We start from the raw sequence: 23,330 nt of genomic DNA, 5'->3' as shown, positions 1-23,330 counted from the left end.
TCTAAAAAGTAACTCTGGAGAACTTGCAAATTATGTCCCTTTGTAAAAATACTTTTCTTTTTGCCAAATTTTCAAATCCAACAAGGAAATCCCACAATTAAAAACAGAATAGGTTACTATTCCTTTCCCTACTTCAGAAATAACTGGATCTGAGATCTCTTATTTAGTACCAAATTCTAGTATAGTATGTGTTAAATATGTACTTCTCTTTTTACCTCCTAAAAGATGGAAGACGTCGGATGTTTTCACATTGATTATTTGATAAAAAATTTATTCTTCTTTTGGCTTCTGGAAGATTACAGCACAGGACACTTAAGGGCTGGGAATAGAAATGCTCTAATAGAGAAAGCTGAAAGACATGTGAAGATGAAACATATTTGTTATATTTTGGCAGTAAATCTATTGCACTACATCTGCTCAATTTTAAGGATTTTTTTTAAAGAGCCAAAGTATTTATGGCACTAATATATTTAATAATGTCACAATAATACTGCAAACAACATAAAAATGGCTATATAACTCTCATATTTTAAGGTTCCAATTCCGTGAAGAAGGTCAGAAAATGGTAATCTTTGAAATACAAACTAAGATAAACTAATATAAAAGGATAGAATAGCTATCTGCAAAAGCAACACATAATAATTATAAATGTGGTGTGGACCAAACTGAGGTTTAACTTAAGGGTCTAATAGATACCCCAAAAATCATAAGAAAATGCCAATCTAAAATCAGGGTAAAAACTGGTCTGTTACAAAAAAATAATGCTACAATGGTAGGAGCTGTGCCTATGGATTAAAGTGAATGATGAAAATTTATCTTTTCAAATTAATTTTTTTCCCATGGAGGAAAACATGGTGTACTATCTGGTAAGTATTAAGTATTCTAATAATAGAATGCTGTGGGCTCTATGGTAGAAGGGAAGACAATTTTCCAGATTCTAACATTCAGTTTGCTTAGAATCAACATAATGAACATTTGGATAATCTTATATACATTTGGATAGTCTTGAGTTTTATACCTAGAAACTGGTATAACTCGCAAGACTATGCAAATGTTCATTATGTTGATTCTAAGCAAACTTTGCTTGACCAGTTTGGTATTTTTGGGTACCCTGATACTGGTCACTCCTCATCACAAATTAATAAATTAGCATGTTAGGTTACATATCCATCTTAAGGTATTTGTTTGGGATGAATCAATAATCTTGGGCTTGATCCTTCCTGGGGGAACTGATAATGAATTTCTGAGTTTATAATGCTGACAACAAGACACCCAAGGCTAGAGGAAATCTTCCAAAATAGTCCATTCTCTAAGGCTGTAATGCAAAGGGCCTGCCTAACTTAGAAACAAGTACAAAATAGAAAGCAACTGTGGGTGCTAAATTACTTTTGCACATATTAACATAATTTTGTTTCTTATCTTTTCTAATTATGTCAAAGTGATAATGCTTATCCCAATGTTAACACTACTTTTCAGACACAAGAAAAATAAAAACTAAACAGGCTAAGGGGCTTGCTGCAGAAGAGGAATAGAAGGAAGCCACAGAAGTTACAGTAGAGCTACAAATAGGATATGAACCCATTATCACTTAACTATTTTGTTCAAGTGTGTTTTCAATATCTGGGTCAATCAACAAGTTGGTTAACATATCTACCTACTGAAGGGAAGGCTAAAACACACAGAATGATAATATGTCCCGTTGTACATCCTACGGAAATCAGGAATTACATAGTCCTAGTTACTCAGGAAACTAAGATGGAAGATCGCTTGAGCTCAGGAGTTTGAGACCAGCCTGGGCAACAGAGTGAGACTCTGTCTCAAGTAGAAATCAGGACTTACCAATATTTTCCACTGAGGACTAGGAAAACTGGAGAAATGAGGTCTAAAGATGCTGTCACTTGTTAGTGGTGTGACCTTGGCAAAGCCACTTAACTTAAATCTTAATTTCTTCATGTGCAAAACTGAGGATAATACACATGAATAAAACCACGTAGGCCAGGCATGGTGGCTCACGCCTATAATATCAGGACTTTGGGAGGCCAAGGTGAGCAGATCACCGGAGGTCAGAAGTTCGAGACCAGCCTGACCAACATGGTGAAACCCCATCTCTACTAAAAATACAAAATTAGCCAGGCGTGGTGGCGCATGCCTGTAATCCTAGCTACTCAGGAGGCTGAGGCAGGAGGATCACTTGAAATCGGGAGGCGGAGGTTGCAGTGAGCTCATATTATGCCACTGCACTCCAGCCTGGGCAACAGAGCGAAACTCCATCTCAAAAAGAAACAAAAACAAAAAAACCATGTAAATAGTTTAGTAAAGTGTCAAGCATAAAGAAAGTGCTTAATAAATTATCAGGAAACCATAAAATCATCTAATCTGATTGCCTTATTTTACAAATGAGAAAACTGAGACCCTGAGAGATTACGTAACTTGGTTAATGTCCTTTATTTTCTGTCTCAAGGTATTTAGAGTACAGTTTCTATTTCCTGAATCTCTTTTTCTCTTGGCTTCAGTGGTACTCCACCACTTTCTATTGGTTCTCCTTGTTTTTAGTCTCATTTTCTACTGCTCAGTTTTACAGGTCAGTTTGCCTTAAGGTGCTGCCCTTAGCCTTTCCTTACTCCCTCTAGCTGACATTTCATCCTTATAACATGACTTTAACAGCCACCTTTTAAGGATAAGTCCTAAATATCTATTTCCAGTCCAAATCTTTCTCCTGAGCACAAAATCTTTATATCGAACACACCCCTAAATTAACCATATACAAAAAGAAACTCATCCTTTTCTCACAACAACCTTGCTCTTTGCTATGTATTAACATGTACAGTTAATAAACGGTACTAACCTCCAATCTGCCAAGCTACAGCCTGTGTCATCTTACTCCTCTCTTAAACATCCTTTCAGCTTCAAGTCAAGTAAGAAAAAACAAAACAAAACAACAGAACATCCTATCACCTACTTAGTCACCAAGTTTTTTGATTCGATCTCATCCTCAAATTTGTTTCCTCCTCTGTAGTTCCACTACCATTACCTTAGTTTATTTAAGTGCTTGTCATGTCCTGTCTAGATTACTGCAATAGCATTCTAACAGATCTCTCTTCCCCTACTGTTGCTTTTGCCTGAAATTTTGACCTGGCTAGCTCCTATTTCTTAGGCATACACTTCTGTTTTCCTATGGAACCCCAAGGCATGTTTCTTTCATAGCACTGACTACTCAGACTTGTGGGTTTACTGTTTTGCCTCCATCATTAAACAAATAACAATTTGAAGGCAGAGATTTCCTTTTTTTTTTTTTTTTTTTGAGATGGAGTCACACTGTTGCCCAGGCTGGAGTGTAGTGGCATGATCTTCGCTCACTCGCCCACTACAACCTCCACCTCCCAGGTTTAGGCGATCTCCTGCCTCAGCCCCCTAAGTAGCTGGGATTAGAGGCATGCGCCACCATGCCTGGCTAATTTTTTGTATTTTTAGTAGAGACAGGGTTTCACCATGTTGGCCAGGCTGGCCTCAACTCCTGGTCTCATGATCCGCCTGCCTCCGCCTCCCAAAGTGCTGGGATTATAGGCGTAGGCCACCGTGCCCAGCCCAGAGATTTCTTTTTTATCTGTATCTTCAGGGTTCAGCATAGTGCTTGGTTGACAATAGGTTCTTGACAAATATTTATGAGTAAATGAATGAAATGAAATTAAAGAAATAATTTAGAAAGTTTAATCTTAATATCATTTAATTCTACATATTCCTAAGGTAAATAATGCTTTATTCTTTTAAAATACTCTTTAAAAAGTCAAAGTTGGGAGGAAAAGATACATATTAGACAAAGAAACCACTGCTATCTTTTTTTGAAGGAAGAAAACATGAGAAATAATTTATAATCTTCAAGGCACTACACAAAATGAAGTATTATCAAATTGAACTTTTTTTTTTTTTTCTTTAATGGAGTCTCACTCTGTCACCCAGGCTGGAGTGCAACGGCGCTATCTCGGCTCACTGCAGCCTCCGCCTCCTGGGTTCTCCTGCCTCAGCCTCCTGAGTAGCTGGGACTACAGGTGCCCGCCACCACGCCCAGCTAATTTTTTTGTATTTTTAGTAGAGACAGGGTTTCACCGTGTTAACCACGATGGTCTCGATCTCCTGACCTCGTGATCCACCCGCCTCGGCCTCCCAAAGTGCTGGGATTACAGGCGTGAGCCACTGCGCCTGGCTATCAAATTGAACTTTTGCACCAAAGGTTACTAATATATATATAGGTTTTTAAAATCATAATTTTGTTTGTTTTTTATAGAGACAGGTCTCTTGCTCTGTCACCCAGGCTAGAGTGCAGTGGCACAATTACGGCTCACTGCAGCTTTGACTTCCCAGGCTCATGTGATTCTCCCACCTCACCCTCCCGAGGACCTGGGACTCTGTAAATAAGCCACCACGCCTGGCTTATTTTTTTATTTTTAGTAGAGATGAGGCTGCATTATGTTGTTCAGGCTGGTCTCAAACTACTAAGCTCAAGTGATCCTCCCACCTCGACTTCCTAAAATGCTGGGATTATAGGCATGAGCCACCGTGCCTGGCATAATATATAGGTTTTAATGAACTAGACAACTGGCATGTGTTCACAATGACTACACTTAATGTAGCTGCCAAGAAAAGGAAATAATACTAACTTTTAAACAACTGGAGAATGGGGATCTTTTTTAGGTTACAGCATGTATCATGAAACTAAATTCCTGAATTAGCTTCGGGCAATTCACGAACTAGTGAAAATGCATTCCCAATGTATCAGAATACAAATTACAGAGACACACACACACACACACACATGCACGGTCCAGAAACTAAAAACGTTTTTCATATCTTTAAAGGATTATTAAAGAAGAAACAGAAACAGAAACAGCAGTGACCACATGTAGCATGCAAAGCTAAAAATGGGCGGGCGTAGTGGCTCATGCCTGTAATCCCAGCACTCTGGGAGCCAAGGTGGGTGGATCACCTGAGGTCAGGAGTTCGAGACCAGCCTGGCCAACATGGTGAAGCCCTGTTTCTATTAAATATACAAAAATCAGCCAGGCGTGGTGGCACGCACCTGTAATCCCAGCTACATGGGAGGCTGAGGTAGAAGAATTGCTTGAACCCGGGAGGCGAAGGTTGCAGTGAGCTGAGATTGTGCCACTGCACTCCAGCCTGGGCAACAAAGTGAGACTATATCTCGAGAAAAAAAAAGCTAAAAATGTTTAATATCTGGCCCTTTACAGAAATTTGCTGACCCCTCATATATAGAATTTCCTTGGCAGAAAAAGTCCATAAGCTTTCATGAGAGTCTCGGAAACAAACCAAAAAAGTCCCCTTGTCCCTACCCCCAAAATGGTTAAGAATTGCTGGAATAGAAGTCTTTTCCCATTATTAATATCCTAATGAATGTATTCTCTACATTTTGCTGCAAGGTAACAAAGGAATTGTAGAACCTAGAATAAAATAACTGGAATTTACTTATTCTAGATTTTGCCATTTAAAATGCCTGTCACACTAGACAGCCTGAAATAATGTGCAAATTATTTAGAATCAGCTTGAGAATTTTCAAACCCATTACTGTGTTCTTACCTGAAGTCCTTTTATAAAGTTTTGAATTGAGAAATCATGATACAAAAAAATGTTGGTCAGAACCTGTAATACTTTTTCATTTATTTTAAAGGGAAACTGAGTTGTAAGAAGTAGCTGAAAGAGATTAAAAGGGAGGGGGACACACTCCTTGTTAGTCTTCACTCTTCATAAATACTAAGTATTAATAATGAGGCAAAGAATGATACTATGACACGGTTAACTATGAAAGCTGCGATTAATAGCTAGTTTTTTAAGCTCAAATGTCAACAAAAATTTTAAGTTAATTTACACAAGAGAAACAAAAAGAAGCTACTTATACTATATCTTCAGAACCAAAGATCTATACCATCTTACATCAAATTCCTGATTTTAAAAAATACCACCTATTAACTATATGATTCTTTTTATTTTCCTCACCAGAAACCACTGAAGAAGCTGCAGGCTTTGGCAATTCTTATTACCAGATGAGATTTTTTTCATTCCTGCTGATTCAAATTGGTGAAGAGTAACATATTATGTATTATTGAAAGAGAAACAGAAATGTCTATTTCACAGACGTCTATTTCAAAAGTATAGAATAGCTGAATTTGTATTATTTGGCTAATTTTCAATAGTCTATAGTGATGTTTTATACCTGAAAATGAAAAGTCACACAAGGCTTCTTAAACAGAAACATAGTTGTAAAAGGCCAATTGAATTTGGCTATAACCAAGTTTTTTTTTTTTTTTTGTAGAGGAAAGGTCTTGCTCTTTTGCCCAGGCTGGAGTGCAGTGGTGGCATCATAGCTCACTGTAGCCTTGAACTTCTGGGCTCAAGTGATCCTCCCACCTCAGCCTACCAAGTAAAAGGGATTATAGGTGCTTGCCACCCTTTCCTGCCTAGCCAAGCAAATTTAAAAATTGTAGCTTGAAAACATTTTCCTTAAAGTGTCTATAAATCACCTTTATGGAAAAAAAGAAAAACACTAAAACCCATGTGTAAGTGGCTAGTGGGCAGGTTGTTATTAGTTTACCTTAAATAAGCAGCATAAAGCACATCTTAAAGGAGGTGAGTCCAGAAGCAATTTGGGAAAGGTCAATGATATGGTTTGGCTGTGTCCCCACCCAAATCTCATCTTGAATTCCCAAGTGCTGTGGGAGGGACCTGGTGGGAGGTAACTGAATCATGGGGAAAAGTCTTTCCCATGCTGTTCTCATGATAGTGAATAAGTCTTATGAAATCTGATGGTTTTATAAAGAGGAGTTCCCCTGCACAAGCTCTCTCTCTTTGCCTGCTACCATCCATGTAAAATGTGACTTGCTCCTCCTTGCCTTCCACCGTGATTGTGAGGCCTCCCCAGCCATGTGGAACTGTGAGTCCATTAAACCTCTTTCTTTTGTAAATTGCCCAGTTTCACCTACGTCTTTATCAGCAGTGTGAGAACAGACTACTACAGTAAATTGGTACCAGTAGAATGGGGCACTGCTGAAAAGATACCCAAAAATGTAGAAGTGACTTTGGAACTGGATGACAGGCAGAGGTTGGAACAGTTAAGAGGGCTCAGAAGACAGGAAAATGTGGGAAAGTTTGGAACTACCTACAGACTTATTGAATGTTTTTGACCAAAATGCTGATAATGATATGGACAATGAAACAGGCTGAGGGGGTCTCAGATGGAGATGACAAACTTGTTGGAAACTGGAGCAAAGGTGACTCTTGTTATGTTTTAGCAAAGAGACTGGCGGCATTTTGCCCCTGCCCCAGAGATTTGTGGAACTTTGAACTTGAGGGAGATGATTTTGGGTATCTTGAGGAAAAAATGTCTAAGCAGCAAAGCATTCAAGAGGTGACTTGAGTGCTGTTAAAGGCATTCCATTTTATGAGGGAAGCAGGGCATAAAAGTTTGGAAAATTTGCAGCCTGACAATGAGATAGAAAAGAAAATCCCATTTCTGAGGAGAAATTCAAGTCAGCTGCAGAAATTTCCTAAGTAACAAAGAGCCAAATGTTAATCCCCAAAACAATGGGGAAAATATCTCCAGGGCATGTCAGAGGTCTTCATGGCAGCCCCTCCCGTCACAAGCCTGGAGACCTAGGAGGAAAAAGTGATTTCATGGGCTAGGCCCAGAGTCCCCGTGCTGTGTGCAGCTTAGGAAGTTGGTGCTGTGTCCTAGCCACTCCAGCTGTGGCTGAAAAGGGCCAACACAAAGTTTGGGCCATGGCTGCAGAGTGTGCAAGCCCCAAGCCCTGGCAGCTTCCACATCGTGTTGAGCCTGTGAGTGCACAGAAGAACTGGGGTTTGGGAACCTCCATCTAGATTTCAGGAGATATATGGAAAAGCCTGGGTGTCCAGGCAGAAGTTTGCTGTAGGGGCGGGGTCCTGATGGAGAACCTCTGCTAGGGCAGTGCGAAAGTGAAATGTAGGGTCGGAGTCCCCACACACAGTCCTTACTGGGGCACTGCCTAGTGGAGCTGTGAGAAGAGGGCTACCATCCTCTACACCCCAGAATGGTAGATCCGCCGATAGCTTGCACCGTGTGCCTGGAAAAGCTGCAGACACTTAACACCAGCCCATGAAGGCAGCCAGGAGGGAGGCTGTAACCTGCAAAGCCACAGGGGTGAAGTTGCCAAAGACCATGGGAACCCACCTCTTGTGTCAGCATGACCTGGATGTGAGAAATGAGTCAAAGGAGATCATCTGGAGCTGTAAGATTTGACTACCTCGCTGGATTTCAGATTTGCATGAGGCCTGTAACTCCTTTGTTTTGGCCAATTTCTCCCATTTGGAATGGCTGTATTTACCCAATGCCTGTACCCCCATTGTATCTAGGAAGTAACTAACTTGCTTTTGATTCTACAGGCTCATAGGCAGAAGGGACTTGCCTTGTCTCGGATGAGACTTTGGACTGTGGACTATTGAGTTAATGCTGAAATGAGTTAAGACTTTGGGGGACTGTTGGGAAGGCATGATTGGTTTTGAAATGTGAGGACATGTGATTTCGGAGGGGCCAGGGGCAGAATGATATGGTTTGGCTGGGTCCCCACCCAAATCTCATCTTGAATTCCCAAGTGCTGTGGGAGGGACCTATTGGGTGGTAATCGAATCATGGGAGCAAGTCTTTCCTGTGCTGTTCTCATGATAGTGAATAAGTCTCACGAGATCTGATGGTTTTATAAAGAGGAGTTCCCCTGTACAAGCTCTCTCACTTTGCCTGCTGCCATCCATGTAGGATGTGACTTGCTCCTCCTTGCCTTCCACCATGATTGTGAGGCCTCCCCAGCCAAGTGGAACTATGAGTCCATTAAACCTCTTTCTTTTGTAAATTCCCCAGTCTCAGGTGTGTCTTTATCAGCAGCATGAGAACAGATTAACACAGTCAATATTAAAGAATCATACTTGCATTTATGTAGAAACACAGTTAATTAACTTTAGTTGCTAAGGTCTAGGAAAATGTTAGTATTTATTTGTTGTCAAGAGCTGCATGACAAATCAGTTAGGAAACAGTCCACTAAAAACTTCAAATCATTTTATACAAAATGTAAGAGTCAGGCTGGGTGTGGTGGCTCATGCCTGTAATCCCAGCACTTTGGGAGGCCAAGGCAGGTAGATCACTTGAGGTCAGGAGTTCCAGACCAGCCTGTGTCTACTAAAAATACAAATTAGCCAGGCGTGGTGGTGCACCTCATGTAGTCCCAGCTACTCGAGATGCTGAGGCAGGAGAATCACTTGAACCTGGGAGGCGGAGGTTGCAGTGAGCCAAGATTTCGTCACTGCACTCCAGCCTGGATGACAGAGCTAGACTCATTCTCAAAAAAATAAAAATTAGAAAAACCAAAATGTAAGAGTCAAAATATATTGTTACTACAAAGTCTACAAATTCTGTAAAAATTTACATTATAAACCTATAATTTTCTACTGAGTAAAGATATAAAGAGATTAAGCACATAGATATGATCACTCTTTTCATAAAGCTTATATTTTACCTAAAGAGGTAATATACAAAATCACTGTAAAACTATAAAACACTACAAAAATTATTAAGTAAAAATATTAAAGTATGTGAAGAAATATGTTCAATACAGTACTCAGAGAGTTGTAGAGGCTTATCATTAACAATTATCTTAACAATCCATTATTGGCAGTTTTCTTTTCATCCTATTTCACTGGTAAAACTTATTCTTTTTACCTTATCGAGTACCGTAGTCAGGTGCTCCTTACAAGACAAAGATTGGAACAATTCTATGCACAATAGAGATGATACTGCATGAGGAAGCAATCGGTGGATGATAATAGGAGATGTGGCTATTCCAAAAATGAGTATTAGTGGAAATTCATGGAGATGTTGACTAGTTTTGAAAGAAAGACACAAAAGTGAAATTTATTTAGCAAATATATTTCAATACATCATATTTCAAGATAAAACAAACTTTAATGCTTACTTTATAAGACACTGTTAAGGATTATCACTGCAAATACTAAAATTTTCTAAGTCTTTCACTTTCTTCTATTAAACAGAGAAATAATTACTTTCCAGACAGTCTAGCTCTAAAATCAATCTCTTAATAAAACCTCTCATTTTATAAATAAGAACAGAGAAGTCCAGAAAGTTTTTCCGAAGATTGTACAATCTTTTTTCTTTTTTCTTTGTTTTTCAGATGTAGTCCTGCTCTGTCACCCAGGCTGGAGTGCAGTGGTGCAGTCTCAGCTCACTGCAACCTCCATCTCCTGGGTTCAAGCGATTCTCCTGCCTCAGCCTCCTGAGTAGCTGGGACTACAGGTGCATGCCACCATGCCTAATTTTTTAATTTTAGTGGAGATGGGCTTTCACCATATTGGTCAGGCTGGTCTCAAACTCCTGACTTAACGTGATCCACTCACTTCGGCCTTCCAAAGTGCTGGGATTACAGGTGTGAGCCACTGTGCCCGGGCCGAAGATTATACAATCTTAAGTGTTAGAAGAGATGTTAGATACCATTCCATTTAATCTCTCATTCAAAGTTTGAGCCCTATCTATAGTCTTCCTCACTTTTGGTGGCTAAGGTAGTCATTAAGTCTAAGCTCCAAAAAAAAGTACAGCTTTTCTGTCACTATTTTGTACTGCGTACTTTCCCAGCATGCTAAGCAGTTCAGTGTCAGCATTAAGAAAAGTCCTAGGATCTGGGCTGGGTGCAATGGTTTATGCAAGGCCTAGGATCTGGGCTGGGTGCGATGGTTCATGTCTGTAATCCCAGTACTTTGGGAGACTGAGGCGGGCAGATCTCTTGAGGCCAGGAGTTTGAGACCAGCCTGGGCGACACGGCAAAACCCCATCTCTACAAAAAATACAAAAATTAGCCGGGCATGGTGGCATGTGCCTATAGTCCTAGCTACTTGGGGACCTGAGAAGGGAGGACTGCTTAAGCCCAGGGGGTGGAGGGTGCAGTGAGCCAGGATCATGTCACTGAGCTCTAGCCTGGGTGACAGAGCCAGACCCTGTCTCAAAAAAAAGAAAAGAAAAGAAAAGAAAAGTCCTAGGATATAGAACTCTTAGAATCAATGAGGGAAAAAGATCCTATCAAAGTAGAAATTTAAAGTATATTAGTAAATTAGCCAGGTGTGGTGGCTCATGTCTGTAATCCTAGCACTTTGGGAGGTCCCAAAGAGCACTGAGGAAGGCAGATCACCTGAGGTCAGGAGTTTGAGACCAGCCTGGCTAACATGGTGAAACACTGTCTCTACTAAAAATACAAAAATTAGCTAGGCATGGCAGCGGGCACCTGTAATCCCAGCTACTCGGGAGGCTGAGGCATGAGAACTGCTTGAACCCGGGAGGCAGAGGTGGCAGGGAGTCGAGAAGGCACCACTGCACTCCAGCCTGGGGGATAGAGCAAGACTCTGTCTCCAAAAAAAAAAAATGAAAATAAAGTATACTAGTAAATTATTGAACACAATATATAGCTTTAGGCAAATGTAGCTATAACTATTAAAACAAGTTGACATATAGAAGAGGCCAAAATAAACTCCATCCTAAAAAATACACCATGGAAAATGCATGTCACTGGATTTTAAAATAAGAGTTCATTACTTCAATTCTGAGTCTCACATGATTGCTTTGAAGATGCAATGCAATTGTGAAAATAGTTTCTCACTAGAAATATTATATAAATGCAAGATAATGTTATTTAGAAGACACTTTTGCTTAGTAAAACTATATGCAACTCAAAGCATTTAAGGATGGATGGGTACCAGAAAATAAGACCTAATAAAAATCTCAACTTGGCCAGGCGTGGTGGCTCACTCCTATAATCCCAGCACTTTGTGAGGCTGAGGCAGGCAGATCACCTGAGGTCAGGAGTTCGAGACCAGCCTGGCCAACATGGTGAAACTCTGTTTCTACTAAAAATACAAAAATTAGCCAGGTGTGGTGGTGGGTATCTGTAATCCCAGCTACTCAGGAGGCTGAGGCAGAAGAATTGCTTGAACCCACGAGGCGGAGGCTGCAGTGAGCCGAGATCGTACCACTGCACTCCAGCCTGGGCAACAGAGCAAAACTCCATCTCAAAAAAAAAAAAGAAAAAAACAAAAACAACAAACTCAACCGGAGTAGTTTATCTATTTAATGGGTGAGTAAGAGACAGTCAATCTTGGTGAGATAAACCATATTTAATACTATCTTACCATGTCAATTTAAAATTGGCTAAATGTGCCTTTGATTCTCATTCTTGGCTCAAAAAGCAAATGGAAAATCTGATAGGAGGCCTTTGAATATTCAATTATAAAGAATTTGAATACTTTGATTTTTATCCAGTTGGTATTAAAATGAAGATTATACTTTTCAAGTTAAAAGTAATATTTTCTTAAAAAGGGAATTTTTCATAAAAGCCAGGTGATACACCATCTACCTGCTGATAATTATGAAGTCTTGTAGTACTTTTGTGGCAAAGCTTTCCATATCCTTCAAGATAACGACAACAGGAGGAGACTGCCATTGGCTAGAAGTAGTCCTTTTTTTGCTTTGCATTTTTGGGTCTGTCTTCTTTTAAGCCATTGAACAAAGAAAGAGTTAAAGGTAAGCCTTACCACTCAAACAATGTTATAATGCCACATGTTGACATATCTCTCTTTAAATTTCACAATAACACTGTTTATTTTTTTTCTACCACATGATAAATAGAAACTCAGGTTACTAGAATCTTTCTGTGTCTGACATGGGAATGATAACCAAGAAGAAAAAGGTTCAGTAAAAATCTGTAACTCATATGGAATATTTATATTTTCTGCTAAGGAAATGACAGAAAAAAACACAGAAGAGGAAATTTCCTACAAAATTGGTTTTTCTGTTGGTAGAAAGTTATATTCTGCTTTGCTTTACAGTGAGAACTAGTATTTTTAATGAAAAAAACATAATGAATAGTAGTACTTGCTACTCTGCCACTGTGAAATTTCAAGCCTGAAATGGATACTAGGTATCATCTGGTCCAATCTCAATTTTTAAAAAGATATCTGACATAAACCAAAAGTAGCATTTGATTTGGAAAGTCTAAAATTGTGGAGCAAATAAGGTATTATGGTAAGTATTAGACATAGTTTAGTCCCTATATAAAGCAAAATGAAACTTCACTTACGACGATTTCAGCAAAAATGTTGATTGGAAAATGTAACCACAGTATTTTTTTTCCCATACTGTCTGGCCACAAAGCACCATAACCTAAGACTATGGTTTTATGATGCAGTTACCTAGTGTTAACCTAGATTATTATTTTTCACCAGACTGTCATGGTAGAATGGAATTTCTTTTTACTTATCTGTTTGTCAAACATACTTTACTTAAAGAGCACTGATTCCCTAAGAACTCTAAACATAAAACAAATTAGATTTTAGAAAATACATGATTATTCTTCATTGAACTAAGTTGACAGTGGATACTAGCAGCATGGTTCTATTGGACAAAGCAAACATTGAGGAACCTAAGAGATAATATATTAAAGTTATAGTTACTGTCACAGGGACGGAACATGCAACAGAAGCAATTCCTGATGCTCTGTTTTTGTCATTAGAGGACATTCTCCAACAAATAATATGTCCTTGTAAAAACCTAAGCACTTACCAGGAATTAGGCTGCATACTAATAAAAGAACATTTTAAAATTCGAGTAGCATTAGAAAAAATAAATAGCTACTTTTAAATTAACACCTAGTGCTCCAGAAACATATCCTTGTTAGATCAAAACAGTACTGTCTAATATAATTCCAAGCCACATCAATGATATGTCAATTTCCTGGGAGAAAATCGTCAGTTTATATCTACCTGTGTGACAGTCATATACCAACTGGAAAGTGAATCCATTGAATAATGTGTCTTTCTTTGGGTGACCTGAACACTTTCCTCCTCTTTGGATTTTATATCTACACAGCAGTCCATCAACTGTGAGACCAACTTTTGCAAAAAATGTTTTATATCTGCGGAATATAAAAAGTAAGAAAGCTTATCTCTGCCTCTTCTAAAAATAAAACCAAAGCTCTTGAAACTTCTTGCTCAATGTATGACTTTTTTTTGGCAGAATGTGTTTTTTTATACTTACCATCAATATAGCTAATATAACATTTAACATATTAACTATTGATGCTTATTAGTACCTTCATTAATTCAGACTAAGACTATAAACCAAAGCTTATGTATATTATCTTTTTTTTTTTTTTGAGATGGAGTCTCGCTCTGTCGCCCAGGCTGGAGTACAGTGGCAGGATCTCGGCTCAATGCAACCTCTGCCTCCCGGGTTCAAGCAATTCTCCTGCCTCAAGCCTCCCCAGTAGCTGGGATCACAGGAGCATGCTACCATGCCCAGCTAATTTTTGTATTTTTTAGTAGAGACAGGGTTTCGCCATGTTGGCCAGGCTGGTCTCGAACTCCTCACCTCATGATCTGCCTGCCTCGGCCTCCCAAAGTGCTGGGATTACAGGCATGAACCACTGCTCCCGGCCACTAATGTATATTATCTATAATAAAAAGGTCACAGAAGCAAATGTGTAGATATGCAAACTATAAATTTTAGGAATATGTATTTAAATTACACAGGAAAATAAACAGTTTTCAAGGTCCCTAAGAAAAATCAAGTGTCATACGAATTATTTTGCTGATTATAAATCTTTCATATAGCCATTTTTAAAGATGCTTTTAAGGGCTTTTACTTAATGTCAATCAGTTTATGAATATGAAAGCAATATAAGCACATAAATCTCTTTTATCAATCTAAATCCAAACAAATTTTACTACATTAGGGCCAGGCATGGTGACTCAAGATGTAATCCCAGCACTTTGGGAAGCCGAGACAGGAGGATTGTTTGAGCCCAGGAGTTCAAGACCAGTCTGGGCAACATAGCAAGATCCAATCTCTACAAAAAACAACAACAAAACCCCACAATGTAACTGATGCAGCTGAGCGTAATGGCATGCACCTGTAGTCCTAGGTACTGGGGAAGCTGAGGTGGGAGAACTGCTTGAGGCCAGGAGTTCAAGCTGCACTGAGCTATGATCATGCTACTGTAGTACAGCCTAGGCAACAGAGTGAGACCCTGTCTCCAAAGAAAAAAAAAAAAAGCTTTTTACTATATTAGTGTGAACACTCTTTATGATTTCGTGGGTTCACATGCTCAGGATTAGCTCTGTCAGTGGACTATTTTTCACCATGGTGGCTTTTCAAAGTGGGACAATAAGATGATTTATGGATGAAAAATGAGCCCATGTAGTCTACTCTCTTTTGAGCTGAACAAGAGCTCCTCATTCCCCAATTCTCAGCTTTCTGTCCTAAGTCTTTCTACTTACTAAACGTTTCACTGGGTAAAAGAACGCATCTCGCAAAATGCCTGGACTGCTACCGGCAGTTAAGCTGATAGGGCAGAAATGGGTCAAGAATAAAGACAGCAAAAAGAGGCAGAGTTCTGTAATAGTCACAATTACTCTGAGAGGCCCCAAACCTTACCCTGCCCAAAACATAGCACTGTGTTCTTTCCACCAAAAAAAGGGATAAAGAAAGCCTGAAAAAGAGAGAAAAGGATGAAAGAAGTCTGTAACATCTCACCAAGGTTATTATGGCATTTATATTTTACCTGGACAATCTTTAGCTTGCAATGAGACTACATATGGTGTGACATTATTCTGAAGGGCCTCTGTTAGACTTCTGAATGTCAAATCATGATCTGTGACATTCACACCTATGAGATAATAATACATCAATATTATATCACCATTTTTATTAATAATAATTTAATGACAAAAGCTATTTAATATATCAAGCAAACAAGTAAAAACATTTAAAAAATGATTAATAACAGAAACCAAGAAAATATGCTATATAAATGAGATATCCATTAACAATAGCTATCAAAAGGCATACACTATATTTGTCACGAAAGATATTTTGCACAATTCCTCTTTCAAACAAATTACTGGGATGTACACTTGAAAACTTTTTTTTTTTTGAGACAGAATCTCGCTCTGTCATCCAGGCTGGAGTGCAGCAGCTCAATCTCGGCTCACTGCATCCTTCACCCCCCAAGTTCAGGTGATTCTCCTGCCTCAGCCTCCTGAGTAGCTGGAATTACAGGCATGTGCCACCACACTGGCTACTTTTTGTAGTTTTGGTAGAGACAGGGTTTCACCATGTTGGCCAGGCTGGTCTCAAACTCCCGACCTCAAGTGATCCACCCACCTCAGCCTCCCAACGTGCTGGGATTACAGGTGTGAGCCACCGTGCCCAGCTGACCCTTGAAAACATCTTAGAAGTAATTTCATTGCTTTGTCAAATTCATAATGAGCTCTTTAAGGAAATTAAAACTGGCCAGGTACAGTAGCTCACGCCCATAATCCCAGCACTTTGGGAGGATCACTTGAAGCCAGGAGTTCAAGACTGGCCTGGCAAACATGGTGAGACCCTGTCTCTATGAAAATTTTAAAAAAGTAAAACTATGGGTTCTTTTGGTATTTATGGAATCCCTGGTTTTCATTTCTGCAAATCACACTTTCAGGGCACCGCATACAGTTATCAAATTTTTGAGTGAAAAATTTCCCACTACTTTGGAAAAAAAATTCTGTTAACTGGTATCTTCCCTAACATAACCATCTGTGATTTCTAGAAAGTCATTTGGTGCTTAGGCAGATAGCAGCAGCAGCCACTTTCAAACTGCTTAAGAGTTACAGTCGCAAAATTTTCATTGCTTGGAAGAAAAAGAAAAATTTCAGAATCATCCATGCCAGCAATAATAAACCATTTTTTTTTCCTAGAAAAGCCAAAGAATAAAAATATTAGCAGACTATTTTTTAAATGGATATTGAAAATAGAAAATATCAAAATGATTCCTAGCATGCATTATGGTCTATGATTATAATAATGTATCTCTGAACAAATTTAGAAGTTCAGTAAAACACTGGTTTATCTTGTCTTTCACTGACTGGCTATACGCTATTTATTAATAACATTATATTCGTTATATTTATATTATAAAACAATGAACTTGTCTATCACAAACAAGATAATCAACAATGTGTTTAACTAGAAAAATGTTCTCCTCAGACCATGATTTTGAAACATTCTTTCCATTAGCTTGGTACAAGTGGGCCATCACTGGGCCTGTTTTTCATCAAATGGGAGAGTTTTCAGATGTTGCATTGTAAAGCTGGTCCACAGCATAATAAAAATCATTCCCTTGAGTCTTATTAGTGTGGTCCTGGGACTATGGGCATCAGCTGGTACCCTGTTAGAAATGTAAAATTTCAGGCCCCACCCCAGACCCATTAACCAAAATCTACATTTTAATACGATCCCTGGAGGTTATTTGTGGGTACATTGAAGTTGAGAATTAATTCCTTATCTCAGAGCTAACTAGCATAACAAATCTTGAATAAATTGAAAGAGAAATTAAGAGCATGTTTGGAACCCAAATAAATTCAACTTTGTTTTCAAAGGGAACGAAGAAAATTTGCTAGTATTCCAAAGAAATTTTTTGCATTGTGCTGGAATCCAAATGTTTGGTAAAGATGAGATATTAATGATGGATATTTAAGTACTTAAGAAATTTACAACCTGCAATTTGAAAGCAATTTATGTGCAATTCATCCAAACACCTCCTTGTAGGTAATTAATGTGAATATAATGAAACAATCTAAGATGGAAAAACTATGCACAGGAAAATAAAATTAAGGTCATAGAGTAATTCCATTGACGATATGACTTAAAAAAGTATGAAAACCAAATCTACTAACACTGGTAGTTTCTGTATTACCAAATCTCATATACTCTTGTAATGTATCTACAAAGAAAGAGTAAAACAAATATATTTTCCCTTCTGACCAAAAGTTGGGGAGAGCATTAGCTAGATAAATACCTTTTAATTTACAAACATATGATCATCTGTAAAGATAAGGAATTTTTACTGGTTTTTGAAAATATGTAAAATAAACTATAGTTGGTTTAATTGTATAAATAAAAGAGACAAAACAGGCTCATCAAAACAGGTCCTTCCATTATTCTCAACAATTAAAAAAAATTTAAAAACGAAATACACAGAGATGCATGCATGAACAAACATACACATATATACCAAGAACAAGAGCAGCAGTTGGAATTTCTCTGAGTTTTATTTGACCGCCCAAGTCTCTTGAATTCTTCTGGAATCCACAATGAGATTTTTGCAGAAATTCAGTTAGACTGTCAAACAAGTTTTTATTTAATTCCTCTTGTAGTCGCTACAAAGAACACACAAAAACTTATTAGAAATAATAATCTGATGTCTTTCCTGGTTGTGGAAAGAAAATTGTCATGGATTCAATGATGTAAAATGATCAAAAGATGAACCTAATTAAAAAATGTTTTTTCCTTAAATCTCTAGTAATTAGTGCTCTGGGATCCCCCATTAAAAATTCCCTCTCAAGCCTGGTCAACATAGTGAGACCTCATCTTTACAGATAAAAGACAAATTAGCTGGGTGTGGTGGTGCACGTCTGTGGTCCCAGTTACTCAGGAGGCTGAGGTGAGAGGGTCAGTTGAGTCTGGGAGGTCAAGGCTGCAGTAAGCTATGATCATGCCATTGCACTCCAGCCTGGGTGACAGAGCAAGACCTTGTCTCAAAAAAAAAAAATTATATCTATAAAAAAAATTATATATATAAATATATACGATTTAATGTCATATATATGACATTAAAGGGTTTGGATTTTGTCCTATGGGGAGCACCACTGAAGGGATGTGAAGTAAAGACATAATTGGATCAGGGTTAAGAAGGGTTAATCTGGCAACAGGGCTGGAGGAGTTGCCTGGAATTGGGCTGCAGTTGCCTTGAAGAGGGTCTTTTCTAATTTGGCCAATGGTGTCAGGGATGCCAGTTAGGAGGATATTATAACAATCCAGATTAAGAAATGAAGACGGCCTAAACTGGAAACCACAAATTCAAATACCTTGAAGGATCACATGGAATACATGAATGAGCAAAGCCACTAGGTGTAAATCAGTAAGGACTGGTAGGCGGCAGTTATAAACTGGAAAGTATATAACCTTCCGAAAGGCAATTAAATCAAAAACTACAACACTGTGTTAGCCAACAACAACAACAACAACAACAAAAAGTTGTCAGCCTAAAATGCTGGCCCTAGAGCTACCAATTTGCTATAGTGAAGAAATGTTTCAGAGCTGGAATATAAAGATGAGAAAGTGAAGGAGTTTAGAAACAGCTTGATTTCACAGTTGTATACCTGAAAGGATAATTTAAGAGTGTCACCATTTGAAAGCTCCTTGCCTTAACAGCTATCATAAACATCTGTTCCACTCACAAGAAATATGAGTTCTTTTTGTTTTTGTTTTTGAGACAAGGTCTCTCTCTGCTGCCCAGGCTGGACTGCAGTGGTACTATCTCAGCTCACTGCAACCTCCACCTCCCAGGCTCAAGTGATCCTCCCAACTTAGCCTCCTGAGTAGCTGGAATTACAAGTGCACACCACCATGCCCGGCTAGTTTTTGTAGCTTTTGTAGAGACAGGGTTTCACCAAGTTGCCCAGGCTGGATTATGGTTTTTTTAAGGATACACAGGCTATGCTTGACCAATACTTCCTATATTTCATCAATACTCTTGTAAACTGGTGGAAAGGAAGATGAGACGCAACAAAAATGAGACTTAGGGTGTTACAGAAAAGTTATTAAAAAAAAGTATTCACCTCATTTTCAGATTTCATCTGCTGCCATATCAACTGGTAAGTTTCGAATCGAAGCTTACTGTCCTCAGGCTCATTCTTTCCTTTGTTAAAATAGTCCTCTAAAAACAGAAAGAAATAAGTCAATTTCTTTTTTCATATAATAGTATAAGTTATACATCTTTTTTTTTTTTGAGATGGAGTCTTGCTCTGTCCCCCAGGCTGGAGTGCGGCGCGATCTCGGCTCACTGCAAGCTCCGCCTCCCGGGTTCACGCCATTCTCCTGCCTCAGCCTCCCGAGTAGCTGGGACTACAGGCGCCCGCCAACACGCCTGGCTAATTTTTTTTGTATTTTTAGTAGAGATGGGGTTTCACCATGTTGGCCAGGCTGGTCTCAAACTCCTGACCTCAAGTGATCTGCCCGCCTTGGCCTCCCAAAGTACTGGGATTACAAGTGTGAGCCACCGCGCCTGGCCTTAATTTTTTTTATATTCATCAAAAACATATATTTGGGGACAGATAACATTTAATATCCTCTGTACTTCATTTTATTTATAATCTTTTATTTTTACCATATTTATTGTATATTTAAGATTAAAAATGTCAATCTTTCTACTGTATTTCTATCATTTGCTTTTGAATTTCTAACAGTTTTTAAGTGGTTTTTTGAGTTATATGCATTTAATAATGTTTTCATTATTTGCTGTTATTCTACAACCTTGTATACTTTGTTTCATACATTTGCTTTGAACTCTCCTCTATGGAATGACCTACTACTACTATTCTTGTATTTTTCCACTGACATAGTTTAGTCCAGTCTTTCATTTATTCTGTCTGTATATTTTTATATCCTTTTTGAATGTTTTCTCCAAACGGTTAGCTATTTGTGAAAATACCATTTATTGCACTGGCTTTCAAACTTTTCAAACTATGATCCACATTAAGGAATACACTTTACATCATAACCTAACACACAGACAATGAACAAAAACTAAAGTCACAAAAAACAACACTCACCCTTATTATGTAATAGCAAATGTTTTCTTTCCTATTTTGTATATACTCATAGTCCACTAAATTGATTTCATAACTCCACACATAAATTATGACATTTGGTTTGAAAAACCCTCATTTTTTGTACAATCCATCCTTCTCCCACTGATTTGACATGCCCTTATAGTCTAAATACTTATATATACTTTGAACTATGTTTCAACTTTTTATTTTGTTCTACTGAATCCAACCCTATTCCCCTACCAGTCCTGAACTGTTTTAATTATTATGGCTTTGTATGTTGTACATTTTATCAAATACATTCAGGTCTTCCTCCCGCTGCCCCCAAACATTGTTATTCTTTTTCAAAAAAATTTAAGCCATTTCTTCAAATTAATTTTATAGTAATCCTGTCACTTCTCAAAACTAGTTGTATTGGTATTTGACTAGATAAAATCAAATCCATAGATTGATTTGGGGAAAAATCACATCTTTAATATGTTAAAAAATCCCCAACCCCAATATCACAGGTCTCTTTTTTTAATCAAATATTTTAGATTCCTTATAGTTTTCTACTTTCCCTCATATTTCTTGTTGTTTACTGCTACGTATTTTATTGTAACAACTGGAGTGTTCATGTTAAATTTCTGCTGCTAATAATCTACCACCAAGTTTTAATGTTAACTGATAGTTTGGAATAGAAATTCACTTCATGTTAAGGAACTTCTCTCCTAATCACAGTTAACTCAGAGTTTTTAGCAACTATTGATTTTTAATTTTATCAAAAGCCTGAGAATACATTGAAGTTATCATATGGTAAAGTGGCAGACAAGGTTATAGAATTAAAATGCCAACAAAAAAAGAAAGCAAGGAGACACTATTATTATTATTACTATTACTTGAGATAGGGTCTCACTCTGTTGCCCAGGCTGGAGTGCAGTGGTGAGATCTCAGCTGACTGCAACCTCCACCTCCCAGGTCCAAGTGATTCTCCTGCCTCTGCCTCCCGAGTAGCTGGGACTACAGGCGCCCGCGACCACACTGGCTAATTATTGTATTTTTAGCAGAGACAGGGTTTCACCACATTGGCCAGGATGGTCTTGAACACCTGACCTCAAGTGATCTGCCTGCCTTGGCCTCCCAAAGTGCTGGTATTACAGGCATGCATCACCCCACCCATCCAGAAGACACTATTAAAGAGACAAAGCAGGCTGGTGTGGTGGCACATGCCCGTAATCCCAGCACTTTGGGAGGCCAAGGTGGGCGGTTCATGAGCTCAGGTGTTGGAGACCAGCCTGGCCAACATGGTGAAACCTTGTCTCTGCTAAAAATACAAAAATTAGCCGGGCATGGTGGCATACACCTGTAGTCCCAGGTACTCAGGAGGCTGAGGCAGGAGAATCATCTGAACTTGGGAGGCAGAAGTTGCAGTGAGCTGAAATTGCACCACTACACTCCAGCCTGGGCGACAGAGCAAAACCTTGTCTCAAAATAAATACGTACATACATACATACATACATACATAATTTAAAAAAGAGACAAAGCAGAACAACAAGGTAGCTTTAAAAAGAAAAATAGTCACTTTACATTAATAGGTAAAATCATAGTATAACGTGAAAGTGGCAAATCAAGACACAATTTTTATGTGCAGAATAATGCTGCATCAAAATACACATGAAAAACCTCTTAGAAACTGGGAAACACAGCAGTAGGATACTTTAAACTGTTACCATGACTTCTCTCAGTCTGTTACAGATTAGGTAGGTAAATTTAAAAACTACACTGAAGAATATAAGCTCTCACTGTTGCCAGGTTTCTACCTGCCTTGGCTCCTATTCACAGTGCTATACTTCAGTGTGGGTATCTCCTACAGTGCCAGTGCTGCTGCCAGTCTCTCTCTCTCCAGTTCCTATCCAGTTGTTTTGCTGGATATGCAGTCATCCACAGAATACTGAGGAGAGGGAGAGTTACCAGTCTTAATTACATGCCCAAGTGTCTTCAGTCAGGGTACAGATGGTGGGCAAAATGCAGAGCATCTTCCTACTTCTTCAGTCAATCTGTTTCAACAACTGAAGCCAGTGAAGGCAAATGCTAAAGTCTGGGTATGTTTCCCTCATTCCTGCTCCATCTGCCTTACAATCAGGGTCAATTCCTCAAAGATTTTCATATTATAACACTATCTGTTGGTCTTAGAGCTACATAATGAAAAAAAAAAGCCTAGCAAACTTCTAAAGCAAAGTTCAAATCATACAATTATACACATCAGGTTTACTAGTACTAAAAACTATAAACCAGTCCTAATAAGTTGTAGCTTAAATTCAATACAAAAAGTTCTAAGTAGAAACTTGGCCTTATATAATGAGAGGCAATATTAAGCTATGGTTAAATCATGAGCTCTGGAATCAGACAGGTTGGGTTCAAATCCTAGATCTACCATTTACTAACATTATAACATTGAGAAAGTTATATGTCTAAGTATCCTTATATATTTCAATGGCAGTAATACATTCCTTGTAGTTTGCTGAGGGGATTAATCAAATTGACACATATAAAATGATTGAAACAGTCTGGGTCTACAATCCCAGCGCTTTCGGAGGCCAAGGCAGGTGGA

At 38.5% G+C, this 23,330-nt stretch overlaps 1 protein-coding gene across 9 annotated transcripts in view; it reads right to left on the bottom strand.

The window, feature by feature from the left end:
* The window catches only part of ORC3 (origin recognition complex subunit 3), an 83,035-nt gene that overhangs the window by 49,112 nt on the left and 10,593 nt on the right, over positions 1-23,330 (bottom strand). For 5 of the 9 annotated variants that reach the window (XM_055258322.2, XM_055258313.2, XM_063619086.1 and 2 more), the window contains 8 exons: positions 19,750-19,847; positions 18,144-18,288; positions 15,654-15,758; positions 13,855-14,006; positions 12,450-12,583; positions 9,755-9,914; positions 5,590-5,703; positions 216-349 (listed from right to left, as the gene is read on the bottom strand). In XM_055258322.2, coding sequence (XP_055114297.1) covers positions 216-349; positions 5,590-5,703; positions 9,755-9,914; positions 12,450-12,583; positions 13,855-14,006; positions 15,654-15,758; positions 18,144-18,288; positions 19,750-19,847 — 1,042 coding nt within the window. The remainder of the gene's footprint in view (positions 1-215; positions 350-5,589; positions 5,704-9,754; positions 9,915-12,449; positions 12,584-13,854; positions 14,007-15,653; positions 15,759-18,143; positions 18,289-19,749; positions 19,848-23,330) is intronic. The other 4 variants (XM_063619090.1, XM_055258345.2, XM_063619094.1 and 1 more) reach the window with 1 other exon arrangement.

The sequence above is a fragment of the Symphalangus syndactylus genome, chromosome 2, assembly GCF_028878055.3.
Source record: "Symphalangus syndactylus isolate Jambi chromosome 2, NHGRI_mSymSyn1-v2.1_pri, whole genome shotgun sequence".
NCBI lineage: Eukaryota > Metazoa > Chordata > Mammalia > Primates > Hylobatidae > Symphalangus > Symphalangus syndactylus.
The sequence above is the reverse complement of the archived record's forward strand: the minus strand, read 5'-3'. Positions and strand labels throughout refer to the sequence as shown.